Genomic DNA, 15,794 nt, shown 5'->3' with positions numbered 1-15,794 from the left:
CGATGCTCTGGCATTCATGTGAACGTTATTTCATGTTCTCATTGATTCTCCAGCCAATGCACGAGTACAACTCAGGAGTTCCGACATAAATTATGACTCGAGGTAAGGCTACGTAACGTGGTCTGGCCGTGCAAGGCAAGCTATGGGAGCACGACTGCAGTTGCCAGCATGACAGGCCCGACGCGGTGCTATGTTGAGCCCCGGTGCAAGGGAGCAAAGTACTTGTCTCTCGCCTCCTGAAATGCCTCGACGGCGCGATAGGCCCAAAGATCAGTGTAGATCTTCGGCCGTGGCCTCCACCCGCGCTCGACAAACCTTTGCACATCAGTCAGGGCGCCGTCCACACGGTCGAGGACCGGGTACAGCAAAACATCACGTAAGGTGGCTACAGCGCTCGCGGGGAGTGTGCCGTCTTGCGGCTCAATCCACACGAGTGCGTCGAATAATTCGACAAATTCCTTTACGACTCTCATGCGCTCCGGGAGAAGGCGCTCCACGATCTGACGGATGTGTGGGTCGTCGCGCTGGAGCGCCCTCGGCCACCAGGTGTGCGTGCGCGTTTGGCTGCCGCGCTTCGGCGGAACGTTGGTGGCGTCGTGCCTGCTGGCCACAATGATGTTGTCGATGACGGCGAGCGTGTCGAAGAGTCGGGTGATGAGGCTGTACTGCTGGGCGGCGGCGTGCGAGGCCGGCGGCACGAACAACCCGTACGACTTACCGACAAGGACAAGGTGATCGATGGCTCGTTGAGGTAGCTCGTCGATCTGCTTTCCGCTGAAAGGGTACGGGTAGCGCGGTGATTTTGCTCGCTGGAATGGCTCCACCCCTGTGGCCGTTGTGAATGTCAGTGCGAGTGTGGATTCTGTGTGGCCACGCTTACCGGCGGCGATGAGGCCATCGATTGCTTCCCGAGGCAGGCCGTCAATCCTGGTCTGTGTGGAAGGATCAAGATAGCGCTGTGAGTTTGATCTCTGGGAGGTCTCCATTATTGCAGTCGATGCGGTCTTTTTTGCGAGTGTGGGTGTTGTGTGGCCACCGTTGTTGATTATAGCTTACTTTATACTCATCATGTGTTGCGTCCATGGCAGCCGCCACGAAGTGCGGGTGGCTTGAAGCACATGAGCCACCCACGCACTGTGGCTGGTTGTGGTGATGGTGTGTCGCATGTCGCGTGTTGCATGTCGCACTTTGTTCAAACAAGAGATGAGGCAATCGATGATGACTAGTTCTCCTCGCTTCGTGAAAACATTGTCATTGAGTATGATGCGTGTTTGCTATAAGCATGCATGCGTTGAACTAGGTTATCGTTCATGCACAAAGCTACGCTTATGTTTTGAACAAAACGTACATGGTGAGTACTAAATTTGGCTGGTATCATCGAAATTTATGAAGAGATGACATTACCAATAGTTGTTGATGGGTGCATGCTCCAAGGCGCCGCAACAGCCACTACGTTATGACATCGCTTTGGGACGCAAATCGGACGTGCATGCCATGATGCGCATCCACCAACAACGACACCTCGCGATCCTCTCGTCCGCTTTCCGTGTCTGTCGTCGTCTCCTCGTGTGGCTGCGTCTCATCCTTCCGTGTCTGTGCATGGCGATTAGGCAATACAATGTCTATCGCATCCTGGACGCTCGGTACCAGCTGCTCGACTTCGTCCCAGATGACATTGAATGCATTTTCCAGATTCTGCAGCTCGCTATCAGCTCTCTTGATTATGGGCTGCAGCATCGTACACCGGAGCCGTTGGCAATCGTCTCCCGTGAGGTTGTCTCTGTCGCTAAGCTCTGCCCACAAGAGTGCATCGAATAGCTGCACGAAATGCTTCAAGATCTTCCGCCTCGATATGAGCAGCTGCATGACGTGATCCCGAACGTCGTCGATCTCGCGCTGACGGGCCTTGAAGAAGCGCAGTGCGTGTTTGCCGTGCAGCTTGTCGACTTCCCTGACCTGGAGGATGACGGCTCGAAACTCCCTGCGGATGGCGAGGATGGCAGTGTCACGGTCCTCAAGGTCGTCCCAGAGGGTGAGGATGAGCTCTGCGCATTGGCGCGTGCATGTCTCGGGTTGGGCTAGGATGGCGGGATGCTGATCGATGTAACGCTTGCAGACGTAGGGCAGATCGTCGATGGTGAGGCCGTGGAAGCGATAGAGATCTGGTTTGAATGTGTAGCGCAGAAACCAGTTGTGCTTGCTTGTGGAAGTTTCGGACGTGTTTTGTGCAGACATCTTGCTAGGGATGTTCATTGGCATTTATGGCGGTGGGCTTCGGCTGGACACGCATCGTCAAGGTCAATATATATATCCCCATTCTCACGTTGCGAGATGACCCATCGACGATTCGTTCGCCTAAATGGTGGACACAATGCGCAAGAGTCCTCCTTGGTGATCGATGTTTGGTAAAAACACGTAAGAATCCTTGGGCACCTGACATACAAGGCAAGACTATCACACAGGGTAGGGTATCGGAGCAATCCTTTTTTGGGCTCCGCCGAGAGATCGATCCAATGTGATTCAATGTCATGTCATTCAATCGCAGGTGGAGACGCGTTTGTTCTCCATACTATCAGAGCGCAAACACGGGTATAATGCCAGTCGGATGCAAAAGAGTTAGAGCTGCACCTTGGTACACCTGGCATACAATCTGAGTTGGTTTGAATTGGAGCACCATGAGCAGCCAGTCGTTTGCATATGGAAAGGGTGCACCATCCACGGGGTGTATTTACGGGATAGATATGTCCAGCGGACGATTTCGTTTACTGATTGAGACAGGATAGATTAGGCTGGATCGGAGACTACTAAGGATTTGCCGAAGCGTCAAGGCGTGGCTATATGTGCCTACTCTAGGAATGCTTCCACGGCCTTCAGCATCTTTGCAGCCTCTTCCGTCTCAAGGGGAGAGTGTATATAGCAATGCACCGCATCTGTCCCTTCCCTGAAAACCACATTCTCTGCACCTAGGTCTTTCCTCATCTTGTCCGCTAAGGTATAGCCCATATCCCGGAACCGCTCGGCGCCGCCGACATCGATAAATGTCCTCGGGAAGCCTTTGAAAGATGCATGACAATCTGGGTGGCGTGATGCGGGGGATATGTACGGATTCGTCTCGGCAGCGCCGGGCGGGAAAGCGTGGGCATAGCCAAGTCGGGCAGCTCTCATGAGCCCGCTACGCAAATCCGGGAGGAAATCGAAGGTGAACGTGAGCGCGGAAGAACCGGGTGTCTCGTGCGATGTGCCGAGGTCACACCAGGGGGAGAGCAGGATCATCGAATTGGAGGGGGGCGTCTGCGGAAGCCTCATGAGCGTGGAAAGCTCGGTGATGTTGTCCACGATATAGCGTGCCAATGCCAGAACATGGGCGCCGCCTGCGGAGTCGCCGAGGAAGATGATGTTGTCAGGTGCGTAGCCGACAATGTCGACAAGATAATGGTAGCCAGCAAGGTTATCCAGAAGCGCTGCTGGGAATGGGTTCGTATAGGGCGCGAGGCCGACAAGGCGATGTTCGACAGCGAAGCCGCGCTTGGCGGGGGAATGACGGAGGACCTCACGTAAGCAATGACCCATCATGTTATCAGGGTGTGCGGACTGCGCTATGAAACATCCGCCGTGGAGATAGAGAATGACCTTCTCGCCTGCTTCAGGCGGTGCACCGACCGGCGTGTCTGTGCCCTCCTTATCGTACCAGTAGCCTGGGATACGAGTAGGGCGGACGTCGGCCTCCTCTGCCCAACGAGCAACATCTCCAATAAGGAGCTGGGGAGTGGGTTCAAGCCAGATGCTTTTGATGCCTGGCGTGTCAGGTATAGCGCGATAATCAGGCCATTTTTCAGAGGGCCCTACTCTGTCATGACGAGAGGCGGATCAGGACATCGTAGGATGTGCGGCTATTGTTGCAAACGCACCTTGCAGCAATGGGTCCAATGTCTGACCAAACCCGAGCGTAGTTGGTGATGAAGGTCTTGAACACGGACCATGATGGTCTCGGACGGAGGAACTTAGGAAGCGACAGGAGAGCCCATATTGGCATGCGGATCAGGTACGTCTGCAGCAACTGAATAGTGATATAGATTCCTCTAAAAGGCTGCCGACGAAGTTCATACACCATCTTGATGGAGCCTGTAAGAGCGTGAAAAGACAAGTTGAATGAAGCATGAATTCGAACACTTATATAACTCCTCTCCCTCACTATAGCTGCCGTCAATGCCGTTCATGTCATTGTAGATGACGCATCGCCGTCGCTGCAGAGTGATTACGGAGATTGTTCACACACTAGCAGCACGTCGAATACCAAGTTATGACTCGAACGGAGTCAACACTGTTCAAGGCAGAGATATATGAATATTTGTGAGTCAATACTCAGGATTTACCTGGTTAGCTGGATAGAGGCGCACCATTATGACGTGCCATATCATGGAACTGTCAAGCTTACTGATTCTCGGTCCCGTTCGTGATGGCAGCTTTGATGAAACGTGTTAGTACGTGAGGTGGATGACCGTACAGCGAGAGACGACTGACGAATTGCATCGTATCAAGGTGCAACTCCATGCAAAGAAATGTGCACTGAGACGCTCCCGAGAGGTATAGATAGGCCTACAGCGACAAGTCCATGACGACATACTTACATTGTCCCACAGAGTGATCGTAGATGCTGCTCAGGTGAAACAGATATGGTGAGTTACTTATAGTTCACGGCAAAGTATCGACACAGCCACAATTTACTAAAGTAGGCCGTCGTCCATTTCCGAAATCTGCTCACGCTTCATTAGGTCTGATTATATGGAATCAACTGGTTAGCCCGCATAGTATGTGATCTAGTCGATGATATCCCGCAGCCGTGCTTCACATGACCATATGACATGCGCCGCTCGAGCCTCAGCTATCCGAAAAACAACCTTACCTGCGTAGACGCCCTGGGCAGGGTGGAGGTAGCGTGAGATGGTATCTTGTGATTACGGTCGCTTCTCTCCATGTTGTCTGACAAATCATGTGTCCCCATTTGTCCACTACCGTGTTGTGCTCCGTCGTGTTCCACTCCCTGGCGGTGGGCGAGACGGTCTCCAGCCGCGCCTGGTAACGTGCAGGAGACCCGTGCCATGCATTCTTCACGTACGGCGAACCACTTTCTTGTTCGGCAGGTATCGATGTCGTGACCGGCAGCATCGGCGCCGTCCGCGTGCTGGCCTGCTTCAACCAGGTATGCTTCCTCGCTTTCCTCTCGGTTCTCTTTGTTCTCGAATCACTTATCGGCATCCTCACGTTGGATGACTGCCTCCGTTCCCGTATAAGAACACCAGCTTCTTCCCATCGTATCTCACATCCCGATTCACGACCACCATGGTGTACGAGCTCCAGCGATCGCCGCTCAGAAAACTCTACATCCTCCTGCACAAGTTGGAGACGTATGTCTTTCGCATTCCCCTATGGTACCTCAAGTCTATTCCTAGACCCCTCCGCCCGAGGGCGTCATGGTCCGCGACCAAGGCATACCTCATGCCCTATCTCAACTACTGGCACGACTTCGGACCCATCGGCGAGAGGTAAGTTTGCACGTCAGCACTCTTCTCGATGGCGCCATCTGCTCACGCCGCCGCTGCCACCACGCAGAGTCGGTCCGATGCACTCCTGGCCTGACTACCGCGCCATCCCGGACACTCCTGGCGTCAAGGCTGTCTGGCTCGACCCCACTCCGCAGCTCGTCGTTGGTGACGTCAAGCAATGGGCAGAACGAGGCAACGTCCAGCCGATCCGCATTCCCGGCTACTGGTATGACAAAGACGGGCACGACACCCCGATCGGCGCGCCACCCGAGCCCGGAGAGAAGGTCGTTCTGTACCTCCACGGCGGCGGGCTCATCACCGAGTCTGCGCATCCATCTAACTTCATGTCCGTAGTCCCGCTCTCGATCATGCGCCACTGTTCAGCGAAGCGCGCGCTGTCTGTCGAGTATCGCCTGGTCGAACTGTCGCCCGAGGCGAATCCGTTCCCTGCTGCACTCTTCGACTGCCTCGCGGGATATCACTACCTTGTCGACGTCCTTGGATTCTCTCCTGACAGCATCATCGTCGCTGGTGACTCTGCCGGCGGCCTCCTCACGCTCACCCTTGCATGCTATCTCATCGACAACCTCTCAGAGTTCTCCACACGCATGCGTGTCCCACCCTCACCGCCGGCCTCCGCACTGGTGCTTCTTTCTCCGTGGTGCGATCTCGGCACGTCCCATGAGACACCAGGGTCGTCGCTGGTGACGTTTTCGTACGACTTCATGCCCGACCAGCGCAAGGGCCTCGTCTTCGCTGCGCGCCAAGCGTACTTGCGCAGCTTGCCTCCTGACTCGGGAGAGACGAACCCGTATGTCTCACCTGCTTCTCGTCACCCCGAATGCCATGCGTCATTCAAGGGCTTCCCGCGCACCTTTGTCACCACGGGCGGTGCAGAACGTCTGCTTGACCAAGATCGCACGCTGGTCGAGTACTTGCGGCGGGACCTTGGTCCGGACAGCGTGGTGTACTACGAAGCGACGGACGCGCTGCACGACTATATCCACTTCCCACAGTTCCCGCAGGAGGCGGCGGAGACGCAGAAGATGCTCAAGGCACTCGAGGCGTTCCTGGAATAGATGCTGTGCTGTCGAGTTGACATATTGATGGGCTGTAGTGCGATCGCCATGATCGATCTTGTCAATAGGCTGTTCCTGATTGTGTACTGTCAGATTGAAGGCTCGGGACCGAGCAAATCCAGATTCCCTTCAGATCAAATTCTGAGCTCCGATGAGCAAGTCCGCCATCAACATATGCGCAGCTGGGCGTATCAGCATGGCTATCCACCCTTTTCTGCCTCGAGTTTTGTGGATCTGCAGTCCATAGCTTCGCAAAGTGTTCGTATTGAAACAGTGGGCGGATGTGGTATGACTGCAGAGGTCTCCTTCAGTGCCTATAGCCCCACACCATTCCCATGCCCTACGTTGCAGCACGCTTGCGATTAGCGTGCGGGATGACTGTCAGGTTCGGAGATCCTTGCGCACCGCACGGCGGGCACGGCGGTAGCAGCGACCCCGGCAATGAGCTTCGGGTTGTCATCACCAATGCGCCGTTGCCCGGCCCATGACCGAGAAAAATTGTCGATTGCTAGGTGAGCAGCGCCAAGAGCTTGCAGATTACGGGTAGTTGATCGCCGATCGAGATTCAAAGTGGTTTCTACGCCTATGGCGATACATTTGTTCGCAAACCTACAATAAGGTGGTTCCATGCTAAAGCTTGCTATATTGTTATGTGTAACAACAGCCAAGGCGAAGATAAAGAGGAAACGATACCGAAAACAAAAAAGTGCAAACAGGTTGCTCTGACTCATATGTCGGGGTGGCTCGCTCTAGCGAGCAAGGAATTGGTTCAGGGGTCTGGCTGCCAAGTAATAGCACCATGATTACCGTTTGCGGCTTAGGGATAGCCGAAAAACACGGCAAATAGTATGGAATCGAGGGGTCACAAACTTTACCATCCATTCAGCAGGAGGGAAGTTCTGTGAAGTCCGCCAGATGCTTATTAATGCTTGCTTTGTCGTGTCAATGCTGACCAGACCACATTGACAATTCTGAGTGAACCCCTACATCGGCGCAAGTTGCATAACAATGTATTCGGCCAGCTATGCTACATGGCGAAGAAGCAAGATAATAGCTGACACAGTCCAAGAGACGATAAGATGAATAGGCGTACAGATGTGGCAATAGAAATAAAAAATCAATAGATGCGTTTAGTATGATGCATTTCCCTATTGGCTCAGTTAGTGGTGAAGCATCACTAACACAAGACAGCCGACGAGGGATTCATTCTTGATAGGCAAACAGATTTAATGCGTCGTCCGACGACAGCTGATCCGGGTCGCAGATTCCTCCATGCGCATCGTCGAGAGGGTCATCAGGAGGTGGCGTTAGGCGAGCGTAACCCCGAACGTCAGACATGGTCCTGCGAGCCGGTCGCTTTCCGGGTGCTTTGAGTTGCGAGACTCTAGACTTCGGCTTCACGACGCGTGCACCGAGTGAGGAGGGCAAGGAGGGTCGTGGACGCGGAGGGCTGATAGGGGACTCGTGCCGGTACATCAGCACCTCAGACTTCCTCTGTGGTGCCTGTGGCTTTCGTTTACGTTCCGGATGCAGCACAATACAATTCATGAGGGCATCGGCGACGATGGTCCCAAAATTCGTGACCCGGCGCGTAGGCAGCGTAGCACGGTCAGCGTCTTGCAGTGCCCCTGAAGGCGCGTCTCCGCCGTCTTCCTCTGCAGGTACCAGAGATGGAGATATAGCACGCTGCTTGCCTTTCGACCTAGGGCGAGGTGTGCTTGTCATATCGCTGCGCTCGTCTTCTTCCTCAGACAGAGGTGGAGAAGCGAGACGTGTTCTGCCTGCCAGCTGAGAGCGCGGCGCCGTAACATGAATGTCGCCAGTGTCACCCTTCGCTACCAGAGCAAGAGACGCCACACGCGGTCGTCGTTGGAAAAAGGGACGGGAGCGCGGGATAGTGTCGAGATCGTCAGACCCAGGATCCGCCTCAAGGTTGACTTGCGGCATCGACGGCCGACCTCTGGCAACCGTGGGCGGTCTTGTGCTAAACCCCGGCAACGAACTCCTGCCAGTAAGATTACGTTGACTTGGCCGTGCACGCGACTGTGAGCGTAGCACCCTCTCCTGAACCTCATCTTCTCCAACGTTGGAATGATGTTCGAGCTTCCGTCGCTTCGCTGCTCGCCCTGCACCTCGCTTCAGAATCTGCGGCGAGCGCTGCACCCAGCAGCCCACCATCTCCTCCCAGACAAATTCGCTTCCAGGTGCACCATTCCCTGATTGCCGAACAGCCTGAGGATTTACGTTCTGCATCTGATTCTGCGCACCAAAGTACCGCGCCTCAGCACTCTCGACACGCGCAACAAGCTGTGCTCTGAGTGCATCCATCTCGCTTTCGGGCGAGGTGCTCGCGGTGTCTTCGCGTTCCGTAAGAAGCGGAAGGGCGCGGGCACGAAGGAGAGTGTCCTCAACATGGCGGAGAGCTGTCGACCACAGCGAAGCCTCGTGTAGCGAGAGTCTGCGCATACGGAGCGTGTCTGCGTACGTGCGCAGAGTCTGCATCACGGTGTGCTGTGGGGCTAATTGCTGAGAGGAAGGAGGTGTAGGGAAGAGAGGAGGGGGAGTTGAACTCGGCGTTGGTACTACCGACGATAGGGGAGAAGTCTCGGCAGGCGGAGAAAGGAGGGCAGAGACGAGAATATCGTATGTCTCTGGCTTTGGTTTGTCAGTGCGGAGAAAGTCGGCGAGGGCATGCAGATCAGCCGATGGGGCGGTGGGAGGAGGATTCGCGATTGCATATGTCGCAAGGCATACCAGGGTATCGGAGACGGCCGGGCTGGATTCGGCAGGCGTCGAAGGTAGATTATGCAGGTCAAAGGATGCAGCATAGAGTAGAAAGTTCACCACTGAGTGATGGTCGCCTGTGCCCAGCTCGCCATTGTCCGGGACAGAAGGGTCCGCGGAACGAGCGTAAATACGATCTAGGAGGGCTTTGATCCAGCGCGCCAAGCGGGTCCTCAGTCGATGCTCGAAGATGGGTTCAATTGGAGAGGAGCCCTTCCGTTTTGATCTTGCCTTGATTTTTTCGCCGTCTGCAATACTATGAGCAACGCCAGCACAGAGATGCAAGAATGCCGAGAGATTATGTGCGCGAAGCTCTCGGGCGAGGCGTGCGACAGCTTTGGAGGTCCAGGCATCAACGCGTCCCAGTCCAGACATGCTTAGAGCTTCTACCAGGAGCTGCGTGAATGTGAAATCGTCTAGGCAATGCTGCCCTCGCCGCGCATTGGGTGTACAGCAAGTTGCGCGCAGGGAGGTGAGGTAATTACTGTGTGCCGGATGGGACAGTGGACATGTGATAGATTGTGTGACGGAAGGTGTGATAGCGGATAGGAATAGGAGGCGCAGAGTACGCTGGGATTCCGGGACGAGATGGAGAGACAGACAGACATCGAGAAGTGCTGTCAGGAGAGTGGGATGATGGGGGCAGGTGTCGAGAACGAAGGTAAGTGCGTGAGAAACAACGCTGAAGCTGCATGAATCCGTCAGCACAAAAACTGCGGTGATGGACGTTTGGTCACACCTTCGATAGTGAGGTGGAACTGCGTTGTACAATTCGTCCATAACCTCTGTAGCAATATCCTCGTCCCTCCCGTCCGTGGCGTCCGCTTCATGCTCGCGAGCCTCTATTTCTCCTTGTATGTTCTCCCCAACCATTACTGCGCACATAGCAGCGAGCCCCATAATGCGTGTCGGCTTTGCAGGTTCATTCGTGGCACTAGTGCCAAGTACCGCCTGAACAAAGCTTCGGAACGCATCCCGCACCTCGTATATCTTTTTTGATAGCTGCAGATTCTCGACGCTGGCTTTGTCTAGATGTATACGCAAACCTAGGTTTTCGGGAGGTTGTAAGACGGCTAGCGGTGGCGCTTCTGTCTCAAGAGAAGCTGTGCGGGGTAGCCCGCGATAGTGTTTGGAGTATGTTATGGATACAGAGTGTGTCTTTCGCGACGATGACGCCGCGAGGTCTGCGAGCGAAGTACATTTCGCACGGAGCGGCCTGAATAGACGAGTGATGCGCGATGTTGTAAGGTGTGCGCCAGTGTTTTGCGTCATGAGGGCTTGATAGTCAAGCTTTCAAGATTCAAGTTCAAGAAATTAAGGGTATAAAGCACAGAGACTCAGTAAGAGGACAGGCCAGGTATCGCAGCGCGCGTTGAGCGCGAGAGCACAAGTTGAACCAGGCTGGCCACGACGCGACACAGATAAACATCCCGTGACCGTGTTCTGCCACGTGCTTATCTAATCGATTGGTCGACTAACGTCGACAGGGCAATGCCCGCCTGTCTATGCTAAAATTTAAATGAGCCCAGTACTCGAATTGGAGGCCAACAGGCGTGAGGTCGCGAGCGATCCAATTCATATAGGGGGTCTCCGGCTCTGGCTACTATCGCGCCCGAGCTTGCGAGCTCGCCACTCGCATCATGTTGAGTCTTTGAAGATTCTCAGCTTTTCGCGTAAATATGTAGCCGAGGCTATCTCGACGACGACTTCAGGAATTAAGGTATTAACTCATGGCCGGACCTGTTAGTCACGGACAATACTAATTGACAAAAGCATTCGGGTGAGACTTCACCATGAAACTGTGCAGCTGTAGTACATTCGGATGACTAAACGACATGAGTTTGCTATCCAGTGATTGTGTATGGTGTTCGGCATTCCCTTTATCGACTTCGACAGTTTTTGTCCGCGTTGACTGGTCGTATCTGACAACGCTTGGCAACAATGGCGACGCCCCAGACTGCCACTCCACCCGATCTACAGGGGCTCGATCATAAATGCCGACTTCGTCGGCATTTGCGATGACAGTCGTCGGGCTGTTGCTCGGGTGGGTTGATTCGCCCGCGGAATGGCCGAGTCGTTCCAAGGTGTTTGGTCACAGCCCGACGTCCGGGTTACTGTCATCAGCAATGGTGAGTGCGGTTCCGTATCCCCCGTGCTCGCACGCCGCAGACAGGGCGCAGGATATAAAAGCCGGCGTATGACGCGGACAAGACAGATACATTCCACAGTCCATATCAACCATCCCAACCAACCCAACCGTCGCACCAAGCAACATGTCTCCGAAAGTTTGGTTCAGTGAGTGACTGCACTACTCTCGCTCGATCTGTACTGACATGTGAGTAGTCACCGGCTCTTCTACTGGGTTGGGACGCTCCATGACGGAGCTGGTCCTCAAGAATGGTGACATTGCCGTAGCCACCTTGCGCAAGCCTGACGCCCTCTCCGACCTCGTTGCGAAGTATCCCGCGGAGAGGCTGCTCGTCTTGAAGCTCGACGTCGCCAAGCCGGACGAAATCACTGCTGCTTTCTCCGACGCAGTGAAGCAATTTGGGCGTATCGACATCGTATTCAACAACGCGGCATACGCCACACTCGGCGAAGTGGAAGGCACTCCGGACGACGTAGCGCAGCACCTGTTCAATGTGAACTTCTGGGGCGCGACACAGGTCAGCAAGGAGGCCATCAAGGTCTTCCGCGAAGTGAACAAACCCGTCGGAGGACGGCTGCTGCAAGTATCCTCAATGGTGGGCATAATGGCACCCGCAGGACTAGGGTTTTATTCTGCTAGCAAGCACGGTGAGTCTTCCATTGATCGCGCGGTGTTCACCCGCCCAATGCTGAAGCGATTCTGCAGCTCTGGAGGGCTTGAGCGACGCCTTAGCTACGGAAATTGACCCTGAATGGAATATTAAGGTAAATTGCTTTTCTCGTGCTCAGGACGCCGTCCATCGTATATTTATTGACCCGATACTAGATCACACTCGTCGAGCCCGGCGCCTTCCGTACGAACGGCGTCACCAACATGGGCAAATTCCCGCCGCCACCTGCTTACACCAACCCCAAGCTCCCGACGAATGTCACCCGAGACGTTATGCAAGTGCCGTATGGCGCTGAGCCCGACAAGGCGGCTGAGAAGATGTATCGTCTCGCGGAGCTGCCCGAGCCTCCCCTGCACTTTCCCCTAGGCAAGGACGCTATTTCCGCCGTGAGGCAGAAACTTGCTGCCATTTCGGCCGACTTCGACAAGTATGAGTCTTGGTCTGATGATATGTGAAGTGGCGCTTTCTCCAGGAGGGGGCAAGCGACCGCTCTGAATATACGGAAGAATACAGAGAGTTATAATGCATATGTCGTCACACCTGTATACTAAAGCATAAAATGCATCGATGTGGGAGGGAAAAGCGCAGCGTCATTCGAAGAATGTCAGAAGACTGTGGTAAGGACAACGTGGATAGCTATGAAATAGAGGAAGTTAAAGTATGGCCGTTGATCCGACAATGCGAATACTTGTCTAATCTAATATCGAGAGTATTAGTGAAGTAGGTAGTATTCAAGTTGGCGACGTGGTAATGCTTTAGCGACGAACCCGAAACAGTCGGAGCTTCCAGACACTCGATATGTGCGCTGTCATATACGACGCACTTTCACAAACAAGTCGCACAATGCTCGAGGATACTCTGGTGACCACAAGTCTTCAAACACGAGTCACAACGACAATATGACGACTCACCGGGCACATGCGACGTTCGCAGTTCGAGCCGCTCGTCCACACCGGTTCGCGAGGGAAAGAAGAGAGTTCGAGGGAAAGAAGGAAGTTGGATCACAGAACGTCGAGTCCTCTGTTTGAGAAGCTCGCAATGACAATGCAAGATGGACGCGGTTTCATGGGTCTCGAAACCCATTCACACGGATGGACGCGCCTCTAAAGGTTATATATAATGATCGTCGCCCCCATAGGAAAGAATTCATTATATTTATGGTCTGCCAGTGCCTACAGGAGACTCGCCTCTACCCGCAAGCGCGCGGATCGATGTTTCACTGGGATTCACCTACTGTCGTCTCCGTTTTTTTCCCTCCGCCTACGCTCACTTTTTTCCATCGACACTCCACCTTCAAAGCTTCACATGTCATAGCCTCGTCCCGACGCTCGTTCCTCTGCGACGAAAGAACACGTGATGCTGCAAGCGTGCCCAGTGTTTGGAATCATGTGACCGCGTCTCCCGCCGGCTGTTCCGTGTTCGTGTTCCTTGCACTGAGCTTTACCTCTCGCCAGTCTCTAAAATCTCAGTATCTGACACCTGATTCCATATCATGAGACTTACTCGAGAACACTCCCGTGCAAGCTGGGTTACAGCTGAATTTCATATCGATAGACCTACCCAAGAATATTTGTACGCAAGCGGGGTTGATGCGGGATTTGTTTTGGATCGACGGGATCATGGTCCCGTCTCATGAGGGCTCGCCCATTCCCACCGGATCCGAGAAGCCCGCTTACCACTTCAAGTTCAACAGGTCTGAACATTGGTTTATCCCATAAACCTTGCTCTGAGACCAGATGATAAACGTCCGTCCCGAAGGGAAGTCGAAGTTGCGCGAAAAGATAGAACATTGTTTTTTGAACTTCCTTCGCTTTATCATGCCTGGTTGATCACTCTCGGATCCCTTCTCAATTGAGCGGTGTCAATCAGCCTTCCATTCCAACCTTGAGCTTGAAGTTCTGTCGCCGCGTGAGCAGCATCATCCATATATAGTGGTGACAGTTCCTGATATGACCTCGCAGGCGGTGGCTGTCACTACGCCAGAAAATTGTTATAAGCGTGAGACGGCTCCCCTGTCCATGCACCGCGACATCAGACTTTCAGAGCACCTCAAGTATGGTCTATGAAGCCCAGCGCGAGCCCCTGAGGAGCATTTACATCGCTCTGCAGGCAGCACATACCTGCTTAATCCTCACGCCATTATGGACAATTTCATCCATACCTCGAATGTTGCGTCCTAGGCCGTCCTGGTCGGCTTATAAGACGTTCGCTCTGAGCTATGTTCGCTATTGGTCCGTCGTTGGACCTGTTGTTGAACGGTACGTCCGCAACTTTCAATATACACCTGCACCGTCTTATCACCTCTTCTTCATCATGCAGGGCTGGCCAAATCACCAAAGTGCCTGACCATCGCGCGATACCCGACGCTCCGGGTGTCAAAGGCGTCTGGCTCGAGCCTACTCCTCAGCTCCTCGTCGGCGACGTTGCACGCTGGGCAGAGCAAGCTGGCGTCCGCCCTATTAGTATTCCAGGATATTGGTATGACAAAGACGGCTGCGATACGCCAATCGGTGCGCCCCCGGAAGAAGGCGAGAAGGTGTTTCTCTATTTTCACGCCAGTGCCTTCATTGCGCTATCCGCACATCCCCACAACTTGACGGGGGCATGTATCCCTACGGTTCTACGTCACGCTCCTGCGAAACGCGGACTCGCGGTCGAGTACCGACTCACAGATCCCGCGTCGAACGCAAATCCATTTCCCGCGGCGCTCATAGACTGCATCGCTGGATATCACTACCTCATTGACGTAGTTGGCTTCGCACCAGAGAACATCATACTACTTGGTGATTCTGCGGGCTGCAACCTTGCTCTTGCGCTGGCGCGGTACATCGTTGACAACATCGCTGAGCTTTCGACTCGTATGAAGCTGCCGCCAACGCCCCCTTCCTATTCCATGGTGCTCCTATCGCCATGGTGCGACCTCGGCACGTCACACGAGACACCCGGATCCTCCGCGCTCACTTTCTGGTATGACTTTCTGCCCGACCTACATAGGGGGATCATGGACGCTGCGCGCCGCGCCTACGCCCACCGGCTCCCTCCCGACTCTCGCGAAATCAACCCCTACATATCCCCCGCGTCGCTTCATCCAAACTGTCATGCATCATTTAAAGGCTTTCCGCGGACGTTTGTCGACGTCGGTACTGCCGAAAGATTCATGGACATGTCTCACACCCTGGCACAAAAGATGAAGAAAGACTTGGGAGACGCGAACGTAGTATACCGAGAGGCGCAGGACGCAGTACACTGCTATATGTATTTACCCTTTGAGGCGGATGCGGCTGCCAAGTCGATGAAGGCGCTCGAGGCGTTTTTGGAGTAAGCAGATGTTGAGAGCGGATACAGGTGCTATCGTTACAGTAGTTACTGTATGACACGATCACTCTTCCGACACCTCAGATGGAATCTGATAATGGGATTTTCAACTCTCTGTCGTAGTTGCGTTGTCACGCTAGCTCACTGTTGTTTGCCTGCAGCACTCTTTGCCCTGTCTGTGCCGAGCATAACCTGTTATCGTACTCGGTCCCACGCATTAGCATCAAGCGCAATAGCACAGTTATTCATCTCTC

The 15,794-nt window shown here is 54.1% G+C and overlaps 6 protein-coding genes across 6 annotated transcripts; 3 read left to right on the top strand and 3 right to left on the bottom strand.

The window, feature by feature from the left end:
* Positions 1–188: 188 nt before the first annotated feature.
* POSPLADRAFT_1044089 (hypothetical protein) lies at positions 189–2,235 on the bottom strand (the record flags this gene model as incomplete). The annotated part of the gene is made up of 4 exons (XM_024478456.1): positions 189–826; positions 881–932; positions 1,057–1,108; positions 1,454–2,235. 4 exons carry the CDS (start codon positions 2,233–2,235, stop codon positions 189–191), a joined length of 1,524 nt encoding a protein of 507 aa, XP_024343535.1.
* Positions 2,236–2,844: 609 nt separating this feature from the next.
* POSPLADRAFT_1131642 (hypothetical protein) lies at positions 2,845–5,166 on the bottom strand (the record flags this gene model as incomplete). The annotated part of the gene is made up of 8 exons (XM_024484114.1): positions 2,845–3,847; positions 3,909–4,122; positions 4,193–4,244; positions 4,277–4,304; positions 4,436–4,596; positions 4,629–4,654; positions 4,726–4,757; positions 4,904–5,166. 8 exons carry the CDS (start codon positions 5,164–5,166, stop codon positions 2,845–2,847), a joined length of 1,779 nt encoding a protein of 592 aa, XP_024343534.1.
* A 174-nt stretch (positions 5,167–5,340) lies between these two features.
* On the top strand, positions 5,341–6,622 carry POSPLADRAFT_1053354 (hypothetical protein; the record flags this gene model as incomplete). Its single annotated transcript, XM_024480391.1, has 2 exons — positions 5,341–5,543; positions 5,611–6,622. 2 exons carry the CDS (start codon positions 5,341–5,343, stop codon positions 6,620–6,622), a joined length of 1,215 nt encoding a protein of 404 aa, XP_024343533.1.
* A 1,203-nt stretch (positions 6,623–7,825) lies between these two features.
* On the bottom strand, positions 7,826–10,678 carry POSPLADRAFT_1130969 (hypothetical protein; the record flags this gene model as incomplete). Its single annotated transcript, XM_024484011.1, has 2 exons — positions 7,826–10,094; positions 10,146–10,678. 2 exons carry the CDS (start codon positions 10,676–10,678, stop codon positions 7,826–7,828), a joined length of 2,802 nt encoding a protein of 933 aa, XP_024343532.1.
* Positions 10,679–11,679: 1,001 nt separating this feature from the next.
* POSPLADRAFT_1053352 (hypothetical protein) lies at positions 11,680–12,680 on the top strand (the record flags this gene model as incomplete). The annotated part of the gene is made up of 4 exons (XM_024480390.1): positions 11,680–11,701; positions 11,750–12,202; positions 12,261–12,319; positions 12,381–12,680. The coding sequence occupies 4 exons, from the start codon at positions 11,680–11,682 to the stop codon at positions 12,678–12,680; spliced, it is 834 nt and encodes a 277-aa protein (XP_024343531.1).
* Positions 12,681–14,280: 1,600 nt separating this feature from the next.
* POSPLADRAFT_1132985 (hypothetical protein) lies at positions 14,281–15,547 on the top strand (the record flags this gene model as incomplete). The annotated part of the gene is made up of 2 exons (XM_024484282.1): positions 14,281–14,483; positions 14,545–15,547. 2 exons carry the CDS (start codon positions 14,281–14,283, stop codon positions 15,545–15,547), a joined length of 1,206 nt encoding a protein of 401 aa, XP_024343530.1.
* Between the last annotated feature and the right edge of the window lie 247 nt (positions 15,548–15,794).

This window comes from Postia placenta (genome assembly GCF_002117355.1).
Source record: "Postia placenta MAD-698-R-SB12 unplaced genomic scaffold POSPLAscaffold_2, whole genome shotgun sequence".
NCBI classification, from domain to species: Eukaryota; Fungi; Basidiomycota; class Agaricomycetes; order Polyporales; family Adustoporiaceae; genus Rhodonia; species Rhodonia placenta.
The sequence above is the reverse complement of the archived record's forward strand: the minus strand, read 5'-3'. Positions and strand labels throughout refer to the sequence as shown.